Below are 20,481 nucleotides of genomic sequence, written 5' to 3' on the forward strand. Positions count from 1 at the left end.
AAAACTTAATATATCCTGCTCCCAAAGTCCACCTCCTAAATTTGGGATGATTCGTTGTCTATTCAGGTATTCAACAGATGCAGGCACATCAAGTTGTTTGTGGAGCTTTAATCCGCTGCTTCTGAGGCTGCTGGGAGAGATTTCCCTTTCTCTTCTTTGTTCGTATAGCTCCCGGGGTTCAGCTTTGGATTTGGACACGCCTCTGCTTGTAGGTCCCCTGAGGGCGTCTGTTCCCCGCCCAGACAGAACGGGGTTAAAGGAGCAGCTGATTCGGGGGCTCTGGCTCAGTCAGGCCGGGGGGAGGGAGCGGTACGGAGGAGGCGGGGCGGTACGGAGGAGGCGGGGCGAGCCTGTGGCGGCAGAAGCCGGCGTGACGTTGCAGCAGCCTGAGGCGCGCCGTGCGCTCTCCCGGGGAAGTTGTCCCCAGATTACGGGATCCTGGCTGTGGCGGGCTGCACAGGCTCCCGGGAGGGGCGGTGTGGAGAATGACCTGTGCTCGCCCACAGGCTTTTTGGTGGCGGCAGCAGCAGCCTTAGCGTCTCATGCCCGTCTCTGAGGTCCGCGCTGATAGCCGCGGCTCGCGCCCGTCTCTGGAGTTCGTTTAAGTGGCGCTCTGAATCCCCTCTCCTTGCGCGCCGCGAAACAAAGAGGCAAGAAAAAGTCTCTTGCCTCTTCGGCAGCTGCAGACTTTTTCTCGGGCACCTTCCCGGCTAGTTGTGGTGCGCTAGCCCCTTCAGGCTGTGTTCACGCAGCCAACCCCAGTCCTCTCCCTGGGATCCGACCGAAGCCCGCGCCTCAGCTCCCAGCCCCCGCCCGCCCCGGCGGGTGAGCAGACAAGGCTCTCAGGCTGGTGAGTACTGCTCGGCGCCGAGCCTCTGTGCAGGAATCTCTCCGTTTTTCCCTCTGCGCCCCTGTTGCTGTGGGATCCGCGCTGATAGCCGCGGCTCGCGCCCGTCTCTGGAGCTCGTTTAGGCGGCGCTCTGAATCCCCTCTCCTTGCGCGCCACGAAACAAAGAGGCAAGAAAAAGTCTCTTGCCTCTTCGGCAGCTGCAGTCTTTTTCCCGGACTCCCTCCCGGCTAGCACCGAAGCCTGCGCCTCAGCTCCCAGCCCCCGCCCGCCCTGGCGGCTGAGCAGACAAGCCTCTCGGGCTGGTGAGTGCTGGTCGGCACCGCTCCTCTGTGCGGGAATCTCTCCGCTTTGCCCTCCGCACCAATGTGGCTGCGCTCTCCTCCGTGGCTCTGAAGCTTCCCCTATGGTATAGTCTTGATGTAGTCAAGAGGAACTTGGAGTCAAAAGACCTGAGCTTAATCCCTGCCTCTGCTGTTGATTTACTTTATGCTGGTAAAGTAAATTATCTGTGCTCATTATTCTCAATATAAGGTTTTCTCAGTTCAAAATTATTATGTGGAATAAATGAGATAATGTATGTGAAAATGTGTATTAAGTGTAAATCTATAAACAAGTATAATGGATTCTTATTCATTGATATAAAGTATACTTTATAAAATGTGAGAGGTTCTTGAACTTCTTACCTTGTACCACCTACCTGTCCTTCTCATTCTCTCTGTAGAATGTAGAAATTTACTTACATTTAGATATTGTAAATGTAATGCAATACATTATTTAACTGCTTGGATTACTTGCAATGTGTGTTACTTGCGCTTTCTTTTCTCAGCTACCTATTTCATTATTCCTTTGAGGCAAACATTTTTGAATACTAATTAAATATAAGGTACAATACTAGATACTAGATATATAGAGATGAAAAACTGGGCCCTGTCCCCAAAAACTTTGGTCATCTTTTGAAAGACATACAAACCACAGTTTAATACAATATAGTAAATGTTATGATAAAGACATGCAAAGGGTGCTATGAGATCTCAGAAGACGGGTGTCTGACACAGGGGAGGAGGGGTGAACAGGTAAGCCTTCCTGGGAAAGGTAATGGGCAAAAGAGGAGCAGGAATTTACTAGACAAAATATTCTAAAATTCAAGGCCAAATGCTCAGCTGATTAGAAACCATTGTTTCAACCCCTTGCCTGAATAAATCTGGTTTCAACCTATGCATCCAGCTCCATTGCCCTCGAAGTGCAGCCATTCATTTCCCCCAAAGCTAAATTGAACTCCTTGATATTCCTTAAGCAGAGCATATTCCTTAAACACAGCACCCTGTGCCTTTGTTTCTGCTGCTTACTACAACTGGAGTACTCTTGGCCTTTTCATTTCTAATCAGTTTCCAGTAAATACCCATGGATGATTTCATAGTCGATTAAGAGTTCCTTTTCTCTGAGGCCTTCCCTGATTCACACAGATACAGATAATCACTCTTTCCTTTCTGCTCTCACTGTATTCTGGTTCATACACTATAATTATTTTTGTATCAATTTACATATGTCTTCTTTAGTATACCATATGAGCACAGGGGCCATTCCTTATTCATTCAGACAAAAGGAGTAGACATATGGTCAAGAGATGGCAGAATCCATGTTACATTCAGGAAGCAAAGTAATTCAGTGCGGTTGGAGCAAATGTCCCATTGTGGTATTGTATAGCATATTAAAGAGTTAGATTTTATCTTGAACTTGGATTTGAAGCAGAGGTGTGATATGATCAGGTTTGTCTCTTAGACGGATCTGGCAGATGACATAGGCTGATATCAGAGATGGGGAGACTAATAAGGAAGGTACTTCAGTAATCCAGGGGAGCAGTGGTGAAGGTCTTAACTAAGACAGTCGTGATGAAGAGTCAGGAACACCTAGAAGAGATATTTGATGAGTAAACTAGAGCAATACTTCTCAGACTATCCTGCATGTTAGAATTATCTGGAGATCCTTGACAAAGCACTGATCCCTGGGCCTAACTACATACAGATCTTGGGGTTATGTTTTTAGCTCTCCAGGTGATTTCAGTGCTCAGCCAAGTCTGAGAACCAGTGGACTAGAGAGTATTTGGTAAGTAATGGGATGTAGGCAATGAGGGAGAAATGAAGAAAGAAAATCTCCTCCTAGTTTTCTAACTTGGGACAAAAGGGTAGAGTATAAGCAAATTTAATGTGGGGAAAATGCAAATTCAGGGTGGAGAAATTTAAGTTTGATTTGGGGCAAGTTGAACATAGGTGCTCAAAGAGAGTTGAATATGCTGTTCTTGCACTCAGGAGAAAGACACAGGTTGGAGGTGTTTACTTTGTGAATTTTCTGCATATAGGTATTCTCTGAATTCATTGTGAACATGATGTCTACGTTAAAAGAGGACCATGAGTAGAACCTGGGGACATCAACGTGGAAAAGGTGGCTAAAGGCAGGAGAGCCTGAGAAGGAATAGCAAAAATAGGAAAAATAGGGATAAAAGGAGGTATCTCCAAAGCTCATACAGAGGAGGGTCTCAGGAAGCTGGATGTGGTTACCTGTCTCAGTGCTGGAAAGAGTTCCAGTATAGATTTGGGCTGAAAAGTATCTAATAATATTGCCAAGGTTACTGGTGACCTAGGGTATCAGTTGCTAAGTACAGTGGGGATGGAAACTACATAAAAACCTAGCAAGAAGTGATGAAAAGGAGAGGAAAAAACAGCGGTTACTGTAGTTCCTGAATAGTCTACAGTGTTTTTTTATTTCTTGTTCTAGTGGAAAACATCTCTGATTTTCTATGGACACTATGTGCATATTTTATAGCTTTGAACATGACTTTTCTGTATTAGGAATAGTTGTGTAAGTAAGGTAGTTGTGGGTCCCAAAATAAGCAAAGAAAATGATAAATTTTAAAATAATATAGAAGACAGCTTTAAGAGTACTATTCTCATTTGCAACCATTAAATTAACAGTAACCATATAAAATTTGAAGAGCTTATAAGTTTTACTTTTAATGTTCTACTCTCAATGTGTACATTTCAGGAAAATTGTACCAATCTCACTTTAGTATATTTGTACAGTGGTATAAAGAACATTTACAATTTGAATGTTGTACAATTAATTAATATTTAGTAAACATATTTTCTTAGTTTTAAATGTCTTTGAAAATCACATGTCCCATGCTGTTTTTCCTCCTCAATATAATATAATCCCAGTAGTGTTAGCAATGATTTTGTTAAATTGTTTGACAAAACCTAACTCGGCCACTTGTAATTTACAATTGTTCACCTTTGTCACTTTGCAGTTTTTCCGTACTAAAAAATTTAGGTTGTCTTGAAGCTGAATTGTTGACTGAATTTCCAATGTAGTTCACAGTATGATTACAGAATACCAAATCAGTGTTTCCAACCTGTGTTCTAGGCATAGACTGTAAATATTTGGGAATTTGACAAGACGGCCTGCTGGTAACTACTTGGAAATTTTATGTTGCTCTTCACCTTAATTTCTGATGTGCAGACTTTACTGTCATTCAGATTGAAAAAATAAATACTTAATAAAATCATTTATTCCATAAGGAAATGAATTATAAAAAAATAATTTGACTATGAATCGTGATTCTTTAATTCAAAAGTTTGGAAGGATGACAGTTGAAGCCATTTAACACTACTTTTTCTTGTTGCAGAGTAAGTGTCCTGTCGTTTTTAACCTTTGAAGTATTTTTCAGGGAGAAACAACACCCAAAATTTGATTCAAAAATTATTATAGATTCATCATCACCTCTTGCCTTTTCAACAGCTTCTTCCTCTTTTCCACATCATTTCCACCGGCATAAAAACATACTCAAATATAGTCCATTTAAAAAAATATATATCTCACTAGACCTCCCACAGCCCTTCATCTGCTGCCTCATTGCTCTTTGAGCTAGCCCACAGAAACTATTAGAGAGCTTTGTGTATCAGTTCTCTCACTCCTTCATATTCTGTTCATTCCATCTACTCCAGTCTGACTTCTGTCTTCCCTGTTTCACCGACACCCTTCGTGTAAAGCTTACCAATGGCATCTGTACTGCCAAATCCTGTGAACACTTCTCTGTTTTCTTACACCAGCTGTCAGAAGCGTTCATCCCCGTTGATTGCTCCTTACTTTTTGGAACACTTCCCTCTCTTAGCATTTTCATGTGGCTCTAGGTTAATCTTCATCTCTTTCATTTTCTCTATTTTATTCTATTCTGTTTAGAAGTCACTAAGCCAGGTAGATTTAAATACCATTATATGTTGAAGTCTCTACAATGTTCACTTTCATCCCTAACCTCTTCAGTGAATTCGAGACTCATGTATCCAGTGGCACACTTGATGTTATCACTAATGGGATGCTTGCTAGACATTTTATATGTAATATATTAAAAATTGAACCTCTTAACAGTCCCCCACTTGTTACTGCACTACGCTTTGTTCCATCTTGGTGAAGTGTCTATGCTCCACTCAGTGGCTCAAGCCAATAGTCTAGGGATCATCCTTAATTTTTTCTCTCCTCTCACCTCCTGAGTCTAACCATTGATCTGCCTTGTTGGTCTTAGCTCAGAATTCCACTTCTTGGTATCTCCATGAATATTATGCAAGCCACATTATTTCAACTCAACTGGACTCTTTGCTTTTACCCTACAGCCCCTCATTCCATTCTCTATAAAGTAGCCAGAAGCATCTTTTGAAAATGTAAATCGGATCATTTTATCACCCTCCTTTAAACCTTTCAGTGGTCTCCCATTATACCTACAATAAAATCCAAACTCCCACAGGTTTCAGCTCCCAGAGATATGGCTACTGCCTGCTTCTCTCGTCTCCTCTTACACTCTTCTTGTCCTGTCATGGAATACCATCTACAAAGGGCTTCTCTTTTTAAGTATATCATGCTCACTCCTACTTCAGAGTCTTTGCACATGCAGTTTCCTCTACCTGGAATGCCACTTCTCACTCAGGTCCCAATCCATTCTTCTGTGTGAGGTGCCTTCTTATCTTTTCATTTCTCAACTCAGAGAGCCCTTTACTGACCATCATCTAATGAGGCTCTGTGCACCCCTGTGATTCTCCATCTTGCTCTCCTCTATTTTTCCTTAATCTTGACCTGGAAATAGTCCTAATAATGTATTTTTTAAATGACTTTTTCCCTCCCTAAAAATGTAAGCTGCAGGAAGGTAGGAACTTTTCCTCTTTTGCTCATCACTTTTGAGGTACAGTTACTGGCGCATAGAGGGTCTCAAAAAATACTGGTTAAATGTTGGTAAACAAAGACTCTGAATCAATATCTTAAACTCCTCTGCATGTCATCCAGTGCCTACCACAGCAGATGCTCAGCTTCCATATTAATTGATTAACTGACATTGTTTGAATCTATCACTAGACTGTGTATCAAAAAATGTAGGATATAGTTATGTATAGACTCATCCAATAATGTGTTAAAATTTAGCCATGAGAAACGGAGCACTTAGAAATGGCATAAATTAAATGAAAGATAGGGAAATGTTACTTGGTTTAAATAATGTTTCATTGGGTATTCATTTCTAGTAACATTTCATGATGTTTCACAATGTAAAATACACATCAATTCTTTTTTTTTTTCCACAGGAAAAAAAGTAACCTGTCTTCCTTTGTTTGATTAAAAACTAAGCACAGCAAAACACTGAAGGGCTTTCTAATCATCAAAGAAAGATTAAATTCTGTCCAGTGTTCTTTTAGTGTTAATGTCTTTTAGCCTGACTTTTTGAAAAATCCTAATATCTTTTAATAAAAAATAAAATAATTTGGAGTCATCATTATTCCTCTGAAATAGAATGTTACCATATATTTTCACAAACTATCCCTTGGTTTTAGATAAAGATTTTTAGACTTCTTAGATAATTTAGCATTTAAAAATAGTGTATAAAGTTATTTTTCCCTTAAATTTACTTGACAGAAAAAAAAATGCTTAGGAAGTTATTTTTAAAGTGACAATTTTAGTTTTGCATGTAGTAATAATTGTCAAGACTGTCAGTGATAGAAAATAGACTATGACTTGGGTTTTCTTAAGCCAAAAGTGGTATTTATTGGTTCACTTGTACAGGCATGTTAGTGGCACACCTGACTTAAAAGTGGCGGAAACATCTCTCCATCTTGCATCTCTACTTTCCTCTGTCTCTGCTTTGTTTTTACCTAGTGCAGGTGGGTAGGAGTGGGAGGGTTGGGTTGGTTAAGTAAGCAGTCAGTGATTACCAGCTACGCTGAACATACTTCATTCCAGTTCAGGGACCAAAGAGGAAAAAAGCCTTTAACTCCCCAGCTCCATTGAAGGACTTTAATGAGACCAGAGTAGTTGATCACTGTGATTAACCCTGTTGGGGATATTTTCCCAGCTTTTTGGGCAAGAAGGTAAAGTCTGTTTTTAGATGATGAGGAAAGAAGAGGGTAGTGCTCGGCTGCTCAGAGCGTACAAATAAAACTTGTATTTGTTCAACATAATGCATCTCTCCCACCTGTGGTCACCCTTCCCCAATGACAGTGTGCCCCAAATCATATCTAGTCACTGCGTTCCTAGGCATTTGATGGCACCAGTGTTCTCAAAGTTCAGGAAAATTCTCTGGGTGATACTTATTTCTCTCCATCAAGCTCAAGTGTAGCACCTCGTGATCCTCAGGCCTTATAAGGCAAATGACGATTTTAACCAATCCAGGCACAATCAATATATATATGAAGCAAAAACAGCTTTATCAAAATAAAAATCGCCATTCAGTAAAGAGGAACTATCTTAGTCACTAGTTGAGAGCATCTATCATATCCAGTTGTCAGTGCTAGTAAACCTTACTTCCCTGGAAGTGGCTTTCTTGGTCAGCCCGTCTGCCTACCTGGATCCTGCCCAGTAGAAGCCTCTCCCCTGTTGTCCTCCGTGGCACCCTGAGAGGGACACTGAGGAGTAGGACGCTGTGCTGATTTAGCAGCTACTTCATATTTGTGCGGGAATGTGAACTCGGGGATACTTTGTCATAACTGGAGGCATGTTTTGTTTTTGTTTTTTGTCTGTCTTGATTTGCTTTGAATAGTAAAACTCCCTAAAATCCTAGGTCTATTGTTTGCCTCTTTCACCACAGGAGAATTAATATCTAATGCTAAAGTTGTTATTTTAAGTCTGAATCTTTGGATCTAACCCTGCCCTTGAAGTTTTACCAACAAGCTTGGGGAGTTTGCTCCTCCCCTAAATCCTTAGATTAACCATTTTTTAAAAATGTTTGTTTGTTTACTTGATGTCGAGGCCACTGAAGACAATAGGAATCTGTCACCTGCCCCCAGCCTTCATCCCAATTGATTTTCTTTTCAAATGAGGTCCCCCCCCCTTTTTTTTTTCATGCAAGGATACGCACAAGGTGGTATTAATCTAGTCCCAGAAGATCTGGTGTCCCCTTTGGAATTCCTCCCTGATCTGTTTTCTACCTGGAGAGTGGGGCAGATTATCCCCAAGATCTTAGAGCACGTGGAAGTGGCAGAAAGAGCATCTATTACTGAAGATGCACAATTAGGCTAGTGACCCTTTTTTGCTTGCAAATGGGCAAGTTTGGAATTTGACTTTTCACTTTCTTTTACCCCTGGAGAAAAGGCCAAGGATCACTCTTACGTATTTCTCTCAAATTCTTTAAAGCTGCATCCTAACTGGACACAAAAGTTGAACCCTAAACTCTATGCATTCTTAATTTCCCTCCTCTATTCATCATCTACTTTTACTTTTCTCTCTCTACAGAGGAAAAGTAGAATCTGTCTACAGAGGAATCTCTTTGAATATACTGTTTCTCCTGGCTTCCTTTTTTCTCCTCATTGTCCTACTTTTATCTGACTAAAGTTCTGAGATTTTCTCTCAGATCTCTTGATTCTTCTCTCAGAATCAGAATCTCAGATCTCTTGGTTCTTCTTTCTTAATTGCTTCTTCACAAGTTCTGTGTATTTTGACATCTGACCCTTTTTTCTATCGCCAAGACCAGCACTCGCAACTGCCCTGTCACTCTTCACTCTGACTCGTATAATAATTATTTGCCAACAGTTTTCACCAACTGTTTATTTTTTTTCCCTTCTCTAACTCATGGTGTTCATTTCTGCTTAATTTTAAAAAGATGAGCTGAAAAAGCAACTCTCTGTTCCTAAACCTTTAGTGCCCTCGTGCATTTATTCACTCAGTTTTACTATGTGCCAAACGTCATGCCGGTTATTGTAGATAAAATGATGCATGATGCAGAGCATTCCAGGCACCCATGGAGATTACAGTCTATCAGGAGAGAAAAAATTGACCCGATCTTAAGGACAGACTTATTCAGTATTTCGAACTCTGGTATTCAGAACTCTCTCCAACGTATTTTCTGTCTTTCTCTTAATATTAAAAGCATTCATCTGACTTGTACAGCACATCTTTGTTTTGTTTTGTTTTTTAGACATACATTAAAAAGCTGTATGTGATGAGAGCCCAGTAGCTTTTAGTGGACTCTTCCACTGGACTCTGTGACTTTAGGCGTGGCACAAACTCTTCGTGTCACAATCTCATAGTCTTTAAATGGTAATAATAAAAAGAATTACTGACATATATTGAAGATTTACATTAGGCCAGCAAAACCTAGTGGTTAAAAGCACAGACTGTCAGTCAAATTTCTGGGTCTGAGTCCTGGCTGTGCTCTTTATTAGCTCTGTGACCTTTACATATCAGTGCCTCAGCATCTTCATCTGTAAAATGGGGAGAATAATGTTGACAATGATTAAGTAAGTTAAAAAAGTAAAATCCATTAAAACATTACCTAGCACATCATTAGAGCCATAAAATCTTAGCAATTCAATTATCACTTTTCTAAGTAGGAAGGTACTATTGTCCATATTTAACCAGTGAGAAAACTAAATATCTTGCCCAGGGCCACACAGTTAGTGGTACAGTCTGAGCTCGGATCTAGACATTCTGGCTTCAGAGCAGATACTAGTAAATACTACTCTATGTAGCCTCCATTATAAGGTTTCTGTAAGACTATAGTTAAATAATCAACATTTAACAAACTTTAAAACTATAATTCACTCTGAATATGTAAGGTGTTATTATCCATACTATAATAAGATATGATTGAAGGAGACACTAATTTACTTCCTTTCCATACCTTGAAACCTTTTAGCTATACCAGTAATTATATTAATAAATATTTCTGTGTCCTTGTATAATTTAAACAACCCTTTCACATACACAAATCCATGTAATTCCAACTATCACTTTTTGAGGTTGGCAAGGTCAGTATTATTATCTCCATTTTAAAAATGAGAATGCTGAGGATCAGAAAAGTTAAGTAACTTGCTCAAGTATTCAAAGAGAGTAAATGAGAAAGTCTCTAACGTAAGTCTGAAGCCCCAGATCTCATCCTTTGCTTCACTATAATGCCCTGCTGTTTTTTTAATGATTTCTTTCAACAGATGGAAAACTAATTTTTATAATATAGTTTATCATTATAAACATATATATATATATATATCATATACCCTTGTGTACAAAGGCATAACTATTTGATCTAATATTCTTTCCTTTCTCTTTTTAAAGATTGTGATTGCTAGCATCATGTGCAGTTACAACAAAAATGACTGGATGGAACTCTCCAGAAAGGCTGAGGTAATGATTTCTTGCTAGTATATTTATTTTATTTCTTCTCTTCTATTTTTATTAGTTTTAAATAAAGAGCTGTCAAGAAAAATAACCCAGTAGAAGTAAAATTGAATGGAAAATGGTAACTTAAAACATTTCTATTAAAATTTGTTTACCCTATGTTTTCATTAAAATGATGGAAATGTAAATTTAAAAGGAATCTCTTCTATAAAAGTGGTCCCTTGGATTTCACACACTGCCTAAAAATCCTTTATTCTTTGAATCCATATACTCTTTATTTGCATATTAAGCAAACTGTATATTATGATGGATGCCATGATAAAATTTAATTCTACCTTTGAGAGTCTAACTTGATCTTACCTTGCCTTTAGGCAAGCTAGTTTGACAGCGAGAAAAGAAATTTTGAATATAAAACTCTTGAATATTTAAAATATAAAAGGTTCATTTAATACTATTCTAGTTTGAATACAGACATGCATAAAATGGTAGGACAGAATGCTCCTGAATGGAACACTAGTCAGCAGGTTTTCTATAATATAAATTGAATCTTGCACAAATGCAAACAACTAACCATGTGCCTCAAATTTGTATTTCAAATGGAAAAATACATAATTAAAATTGTATACTTATGTCCATCGTGTTGTCATGAAAAATACTGTAGACAGCTTGAGCTGGGGTTTCTTGAAAACCTCTCAGAAATATAGAAGACTAAATCTAACTATACTTATGAACTAAGGACTCTACATTATAAAATATTATAAAGCTTTCTATAGTGTTCAAAAATACTGATTGTATATTTTATTTGGATATCTTAAATCTGCGAGGGCAAAAATTATTTCTGGGGCTTAGAGGGGTGAAATTAACATGATCAGTAATTGGCTTTATGATCTTTGTAGCTGGGTCAATTTTATACATGTATTTGCCTAATTGACCATGAAATCTTCCACAGAGCCCATGTTTGGCATGAGTTTTGCCGATTTAAAGCTTGACTATGATGAATGGCTTTATCACGCTACTAGCTTCTCTGCCTTCTGTAGAATAAAATACTTAAAGAATTTTCTTCAGTAATGAGCATTAATTTTTAAATAAGCAAATTTTACTTTTAAAAAGTCAAAAACCTTTATACATGTAGCCAACTTAAAGATATTTTTCATATTTCTCACATTCTATTCTTTAATTGTAGTTTAAAACTACAATTCGATATTTTCTAGGTTCTTATAGCAATCAATCAATCAATCAATAAAAGTAAAAGGGGAAGTAAGGAAGAAAAAAAAAGGAAAACATTAAAAAAAAAAAGAAAAAGATATGCCTTCCATTCAGTCAAAACAGTCTGTGGGATCTCTCCACAGGAAAGCAATGTACATATCAAGAAGTTCAATCCATAGATGGTGTCAATTAAAAAAAAACACTTCCCTCTAATCTTAAAATATGGACCAACTCAGGGTATAGCACATGAAGGAACTATCCCCAGGTCTTCACATCCCCCTGGAGGGCAGCGATAGGCAGCATGATTCCATCACAGCTTATATGGGAGACACCCAGTAAAGCTTTGTAGAGTCAGTATTTGGTTTTGTTTCTATGAACACATGCTTCAAAACAGATTAAAACAGATTTTCTTACAATGGAAGAGCCCACATTAAAACAAATCAACAAAAACAAAAAGTGTTCAAGCCAAAGTTACTGTACCACTTAGATGTACATTTCTTTCGGGGTGGTGATAATGAGGGGTAAGAAATCTGAGATAACACACCAGCTGTTGTAACAAGCCACTGCTTTTAAGTTCGGCAAATCACTTAATGTGGTGATGGGTATACTTTAAATTCATGAAGTTCCTCTCCTTAGAGTAGATTAATTCTTGAATTACACAGTAGGGAATTGAGGAAATCTGCTCTTTACTATTATATCTGAAAACAGAAATGCACATGTGTAACAGCAGAACAGATCCAGTTGTATAAGAACATGAAAAAATAGAGACGGAAACTCTATATCAGAATGAAAATTTGCACAAGAAGGGATCATTATTAGTTCTTTCACCAGGGGCTACCATTTTATTTCACTATTTTGAGTAAACATTTAAGACCACGTGTGTGGTTAAAAAAAAAAAAGAACCTAGTACATTCTTAAAATATGGTAAATTCTACTAAATGCTGTTTTTTAAAAGTTAATGCACATACAGTATATCTTTTTTGTCACACGCATATTCTGGGAAATAGAACCATGTTGAACCAAACCTTCCTTTTCACTCTAACCCTAGACTACCCACACTTTTAATGTCTTCTTTTATGCATTCCTCAACCTGGTTTTCATTTGTCTTGTCTTTTGAACACCATAAAACAGAAGCAGCCTCTGGAAAAGTTTTTACAGCTTGGTGTCAAATCAGTAGCATGGTTAGGCTCTGCTCAATTTTTTTTGGTTCAGTTATCTGATCACACATTATCCTACTTTTCTGGGACATTGATAACCTATTCCAATTCCATGCAAGGAAGATCTATGAAGCACCTACTATGTGCAGAGTCCCTGGCCAGCCAAAACAAAGGTGAATAAAGTAGAGCCTCAGCTGTGTAGATATGTTCACAGTTTAAACGTGTATACCAAATTGAACCATACACAATAGTAGGTCTTAAATAGATCTTGAACTCATTTGAATAGATTTTTGAATCCATTTCTTTCTTAATGCGCGTTAGCTTAGAAAACAGAACCTGAGTCAAAATTAATGTGAAGATGCTTCATTGAAGGATTCAATTCCAGAGCAGTAAGAGTGAGGGCGGGGAAAGGCGATAGGAAGAAGGGAAAGCAGAGAGAGCATGGTGCATTCCAGAGCTGGCTGCCACTTCCCAAGGAGATGGAGCCAATCGCTCAGTCGTGTGGGACGGGGGAGGGCTGTATGGAATTGTCCTGCCTCACAGCAGTTTAGAGGAGAAGAAGGGGGAGGGAGCTATCTACTGGTTCCTTCCTGTCTCCTGTCTCTCATTGGTAAAATTCTACACTACAACGCTTTACTTTCTTCTGCACTTTTGGGTTATGTGTCCTGCCCCCTTTAGGTAGCTGCTAGGGAAGTCAAATCCCACAGCATGTTGAGGGCACTGATGCTCCTGGAGCTCCCACTTTGACAGGTACAGTGGAGGCTGTGACAGAGCCCCGCTTTCATCCTGAGGGAGCTGTGAGAGCTGGCAATGATGAGAGGTGTAGGATAGCACTTTTTAAGCTAGTGGCAAAAGCTTGGGTGGCAATTAAGGCCATCAGATTTGAGGAGACATATAAATTAGGTGTGGCTCAATAAGCATTGCCACCATCCTAATCTAAGTTTATCTCAGGATGCCCCACTAATCTCTCTCTCAATCAATCCACAGTCTTCCCACTACCTTTCTTAAGATGCAAAACTTCTGACTTGACCTACATGCTGTGGTACCTTGCCACTTCCCCAGTGTCACCTTGGGTTTGTTCTTTACATTCCAGTCCCCGATGGCCTTCTTTTACTCCTCCAGTACATTTACACCTCAGAGCCTTTGCTATTCCCTTGACCTGGAATATTCCCTCTTCCTCCACTCTGAGATCCCTGACTAGTAGGTTAACCCCCTGTCCTACTCCTTCTAAGATCCTGTCCTCAGAAACTGGTTTACCATAAAGCTAATGAAGGTTAAGTTTCAGAGCTCTTACTTGTACAAGCTACTTCCAAGCGCCTGTACTAATTTTCTGTTTGTCATTTTTAAATTATTTTTCATTTTTAAAGCAGTTTCCCCAAATTGTACAAACTTCAGGCTCCGCCAAATCTGGGTCTACCTTTGCTTGTACCTTTTTTCTGCAGAATTTAATAAAATGGTGATTAACAGTGGTGTCATCAGCCCTGTAACCTATCTTCCTTATGACAAAGCAAACTCGGGGGGGTTAGAGACCCCCATCTGGTTCACTGTTTAATTCCCATTTCCAAACATATGGCTTTGCCAGCCAGCGGATAGTCCTCAGATATTTGTTAAGTGAAGCAAAATAGAGGCACAGAGCTGGCATACTGGCATGTGACGAACAAAAAGGAAGCAATTATACAATAAATGGGAAGAGTGCACTTTATTGGGCACCAATGAACTTGAGGTGACTAAGATCGGAAGCTGAAGATTTTAAGTCAGGGACTTGATGAGGGATTGCCCAGGGTCTGACTGTAACTGTTAGGATGAGACAAGGAAGGCCCAGCTGAGAGGCATAGATGCCAAAACCAGGCGGCCACACTACTCCAGGCAGAGAGTCCAAGTAAACCACTTTGAAGCCAGGTTCTTGTCATTTTTTTTTTTTAATTAATTAATTAATTTATTTATTTATAGCTGTGTTGGGTCTTTGTTTCTGTGCGAGGGCTTTCTCTAGTTGCGGCAAGCGGGGGCTACTCTTCATCGTGGTGCGCGGGCCTCTCACTATCGCGGCCTCTCTTGTTGCGCAGCACAGGCTCCAGACGCGCAGGCTCAGTAGTTGTGGTGCACGGGCCCAGTTGCTCCGCGGCATGTGGGATCCTCCCAGACCAGGGCTCGAACCCGTGTCCCCTGCATTGGCAGGCAGACTCTCAACCACTGCGCCACCAGGGAAGCCCTCTTGTCATTTTTGACCTGGATCTGGGCTAGCAGTATTTCATAAAATTAAATAGATGTTGAAGTTAGGAAATCTCAAATAGGCTGAGGTAAAAAGCAGAGAGGCGCATTACAGAAATACGTAGGACCAGTTGGATATAAGTCCCGGAACACGAACAGTAAGCAGGACAGAATGGAATCAGGGAAGATAGACACCTAGGTGGAGACAAGAGATAGTCACAGACTTTGTGCCCAGTGGGTCCCAAGCCAGTTCAGTGTTTACCTGTGCCACGTCCACTTCAAAGTGGTTTAAGATCCCAGAAAACTTGTGTCCCCAGTTTTGGATAGTTGAGACTAGTTGGCACTGTTGCTACATAGGAAGTTGGCCGTGGACCTCGTGTATTCTTTTAGCAGAAGAAATTAAGAGAGAATCCAAAAAGTGTAGCTTCATGCCTCTCCACCCTGCTTGGGCTCTGATGTCCTTTGCCTGTTCCCCTGATCCATGGAAGATTTCCCTGCCCACTAGGGCTCTGATACACTACCCCAAGCCACCCTCCACATGTCTGTCCTTCTCACCGTGCTCGGGCTCTGATATCCCACACTGGACCCTCGTGGCTCTTCCTTAGATCTTCCTAGTCACCTACCTTGCTCTGCCCCAACCAATGACTTTAGAACTACATTGATCGGGAAGGAAGGGAGAGGTAAGGAAAGGAGAAGGGAAAGAGCTGTGTACCCGATTTTGCTGTATATATTGTACAAGGGTTTGTGGTTTTGCTTCCCTAGTTTCTCTGAGAGTTTTTATAAAATGATTCAGAAGATTTTAGAAATCACACTACTACCACTACTCTGAGAATTCCTTAGAATAGTTTTCTTTTTTCCCCCTGAAGTATGGATAGCTACTCTAAATTTTTTTCAGATCAAAGCTGAGGAAGGGCAAGTTGGAGATTCTAATTGGATGGATGGATGGATGGATGGACTGAGAGACAGGTAGATAGATAGCAATTGTTTACACTTACACAGTATTTAATGTAGTCCAGGTACTTTTCTAAGTCATTCACTTTGGTTAAATTCATTTATACCTTAGAAAAGCAACCTTATGAGTTACTTTTATTGTTTTCCACCTTTTAGAAGTGAGGAAACTGAGGCCAAAAGTTGTTAAATAATATGCCCAAACTCACACAGCTAGTATGTGGTAAAAGTGGGATTCAAACCCATGAACTCTGGCTCCATAGTCCACACTATTAACATATCATTCTACTTCATGCCGATAGATGGGTGATAGATAATATATGAACTTAGAAACAGCATATTTTCTGTCACTGCCTTCACTAGATTACTTTATTGTATAAACATTTAGGTGAGGCAGAATAAACTCTGGGCTAAGTGACTAAACTAAAAAGCTTGTGACTAACAAGAGTAAGAATGCATGCCCAGTTTCAGTTAATTTAACATTTCATGCTAATTCAGCAATTAAGGCTTTTTGAATGCATATAGTTGCTTGGAACTAGAATTAACTACCTTTTAAGGTGGTGTACATCCTATGACAGAAACATTCAAGCAGAGGCCAATTGAATATTCCCCATCTCTTGGTGTTACCTTGAGCAGAATTATCTGTTTTTGAAGCCTAGATGTTCATTTCAAAGGTCTTTCCAGGTGTGTTTGGTGGGTCAGTGTTTGTATACGTGTATAACACTGGGGACATTTTTAGCAATTAGACACTGAACAGACTTTAAATTGGATAAGTGGTTTTACAAGATTTTAATATTTATTTAAAGTTTAGAAGCTTTGAGGATGTCGAGTTGTAATGTTTTGTTAACACACTGAAACAACTCCAGCCATGGAATAAGTGATTTCTAATCAGTTATGATAGTGACTAAGAATACAGGCTCTGGACTCAGAATGCTTGGGTTCAAGACCCTGCTCTCATTTACAAGCTATAGAACAATAAGTGAGTCACTTGAACTCTTTGTTCACTTTGGTTTTTTCACTTGCAAAATGGGGATAATGGTATATCCCATTACAAAGAGCCTAGTAAAATGTCTGACATATTGTAAGTACTCAGTAAATGTTAGTTATTATTGTCTACTATGATAGCTAATTGTAAACTTGCACTTAAAATTTAGTAAATATGTATAATGTAAATATGTATACGAATGGTACCTAAAACTTATTCCAAAATGTTGTTGAATTGATTTACTATTAATGGCTGCAATTCAACTAGCAGTCTAAAAGAAATAAAGAAGTCTAAAAGAAGTATTTGAAATAACTAAGAAATAATAAGAAAAGCGCAGTATTGTATATAATTACAATGTACAATGTTTTAATTAAGCTGGAAATTCCCACATGACATGGTTTTGAAATAGGTCATATTATCTCTGGTTTACACTTAAATAGATGGAGACAAAGAAAGTTAACTGACTTGCCCAAATTCCTCAGTAGCTCTAGGATTAGAGCTCAAGAGTTTAGCAGGTTGTGCTTTGTCCAAGTTTACCACCAAACCAGCAGGAAAAAATGTAGCATGATTCATTGTAATTTTCAAATAACATGAAGCACTTTAAAATTGAATTAAAGAAGCAAAAACCGTAATAAAACCATGTTAGAAAATAGGCTGAATGAGCAAATGAATTTTCACAAATGTACAGAAGAAAAAGCAGACTCACTAACGAATAAAGGTAGGTAGGAAGTCAACCAAGAAAGAACTAACTAGAATTTTTAAGTTTGTTGAGGTCCTATTTAAAATTCATGAAACAGGAAAAAATAGGCTAAAATCTTGATCGATTAGAAAGAAAAGAGAGACTTGAAGAAACTCTGTTGGCCTAAAGAAAGGTTTGGTACACCTAGAAAATAATGAACTTTATTGTGATGCTATAGACATGTTATAATGTTATGGGAACTGATTCAAGCTTCTGGTTTACCTTACTTAAAAGGAAATTGTGGCATTGGAGGAGTTCCAGAAGTTAGGGAAAAGGATTGTTTAGTTTATCCTCCATTCCTCAAATTAAAAAGTGTTCTATTTGTTCTTAGAGTTTTTACAGAAGACTTCTCAAAAATTCTGTTTCTCCAATTATTATAAGAATGCTTAGCGTGGAATTTTTTTTTTCATTTTTGTAAGACCCATTTGTATACTAATGAATTAATGAGTTAAATAAGAAAGATTCCCATTTAATTGTTAAAGTAAGACAAAATTATCTATACTTCATGTTTCTTAGCATGGACTTTTAAGAAATACAGTAAAATTGATTATCAGTTAAAAAACATGAGAGAAATAGGAGAGAGAGATTAAGAGGTACAGACTTCTAATTACAAAATAAATGAGTCATGGGTATGAAATGTACAGTATGATAAATATAGTCAGTAGTAGTGTAATATCTTTATATGGTGACAGATGGTGACTAGACTTACCATGGTGATCATTTTGTAATGTATAGAAATGTATAGAAATATTGAATCACTATGTTGTGCACTAGGAATTAGCACAGTGTTGTACGTCAGTTATACTTCAAAAATAAACAAACAAACAAACTCATAGAAAAAGAGATCAGATTTATGGTTATCAGAGTCAGGGTGTGTTGGGTGAAGGCAGTCAAAAGGCATAAACTTCTGGTTATAAGATATACAAGTATTAGGGATGTAACGTACAACTTGACTAATATAATTATCACTGCTGTCTGTCACATGTAAAGTTGTTAAGAGAGTAAACCCTAAGAGTTCTCATCACAAGGGCTTTTTTTCTTTTTCTTTTATTTGGTACCTATATGAGATAATGGATGTTCTCTACACTTCTTGTGGTAATCGTTTCGTTATGCATGTGAGTCAGATCATTATGCTGCACACCTTAAACTTATATAGTGCTCTGTGTCAGTTATATCTCAATGAAACCGGAAGAAAAAAATGAAAAATATAAAGAGCAAAACCAAGAAGAAAAAAACAGCCCGATGCTTGTGTTATATGTATGTTTTACTTTTTTATATACATAGAAAAAGTAGAAAATTACACATTAAATTGTTAACATTGATTACTTTAGAGGTAGGAAATGGAAGGAGAGAAGAGAAAGACTATTTATATTTTTCTGTACTTTGGTTTAATTTGAACTGTTACCAAAATTTTATTTTACTTTTGAATTTTTTTAAAGCAACATAGAACATAATGAATGGTGTTCCAGTTTGGGGAATTAACATGCTTGAATGCTCTGAAGCATATGAAAGCAGTATTAATGAATAATAAAAGTTAATTGATAAAAGAGGAACATTTAAAATTTTACTCAAATTCATTCCAGCTAGCCTACTACATTTTTCTTTGCACTGCTACCTCCAGTACCAATTATCCAGAATTAGTAAGATTTGTTTCTATGAAAATAGAAGCTGTGTAGGGCAGAATCAATGTGATGTCAAACAGACCTGAGTTAAAATCTCTGCTGTGGCATTTGATAACCAGGTTTGTCATTTAATTCCCTTGAGCTTCAGTCTCCTCATCTGTAAAATTGGTACCCTAATAATCCATGGATTATGAGAGTCAGAGATAACAAATATAACTCACATAGTGCAGTGAGTATCATCTTATAAGCACTCAATAAATATTTGCTGTTGTTATTATTATTGCTGCCATACACACTCTCATTTGAGAGAGTCAGAATATACCTCACAAGGTAGCCGTGGTGCAGAAAGCAGAGTAGTTAAAATTTGGCAAATGTGACCTATGTTGAGTTATCAATGGTGAAACCTATCAGTACACGAATAAAACTTTGCCTTTACTTTCATTTTCCTTCCACATCGTAAAGGCTTCTGGAGCAGATGCCCTGGAGTTAAATTTATCGTGTCCACATGGCATGGGAGAAAGAGGAATGGGCCTGGCTTGCGGGCAGGTAAGGACCTCAACAGCTGCCATTATGTATGTCTGTGTGACAGAACAGGCCCTGTACGGATAGTTACTATACCTTAGGCAAGAAGATGGGAGGATCAGATGAGTGGCTTGAGACTTCCAGGTCTCCATTGTTTAAATATTTAGTGCTTAAAAAGTGGAAAATGAGAGAAGTTGAAATTACAGCAACTGTTTAGGTTTATTGAGGAAAATATCACATTATGTGCTTGACAGGAGGTAATATCATAACAAATAGTTTTTAAAAGCGCTGAAGCAGAATTAGCTGATTTCAAATGCAATGTTTTTTATTCATTCCTGATGCTGATCCAGTTTCCCTGGAGCAATATACTGTACAAAATGCATTGTTCGTAGTGATTTTGTAGTAAATGGGACACAGCACAAATTGCATTTTACATTTTTTAGCATATGATCATTATTCCCTAACTGTGTTTTGGGAGTTGCAAAAAGACTTTGATGCTATTTTTATTTTTGGATACAATAAATGGAAACTTCATGCTAAAATACTTCCAAAAACCTAATGAATAAAATGTGGAAATATATGTTAATATGTAGAAAATATTACAT

General features: G+C 38.4%; 1 protein-coding gene across 1 annotated transcript in view; it reads left to right on the forward strand.

Annotated features, from left to right (window-relative positions):
• DPYD (dihydropyrimidine dehydrogenase) overlaps positions 1–20,481 on the forward strand; it is an 813,917-nt gene that overhangs the window by 534,758 nt on the left and 258,678 nt on the right. The window contains exons 15-16 of the mRNA XM_061183827.1: positions 10,427–10,495; positions 19,817–19,900. Of these exons, the coding sequence (XP_061039810.1) occupies positions 10,427–10,495; positions 19,817–19,900 (153 nt within the window). The remainder of the gene's footprint in view (positions 1–10,426; positions 10,496–19,816; positions 19,901–20,481) is intronic.

Source organism: Eubalaena glacialis, chromosome 3, assembly GCF_028564815.1.
Source record: "Eubalaena glacialis isolate mEubGla1 chromosome 3, mEubGla1.1.hap2.+ XY, whole genome shotgun sequence".
Lineage (NCBI taxonomy): Eukaryota > Metazoa > Chordata > Mammalia > Artiodactyla > Balaenidae > Eubalaena > Eubalaena glacialis.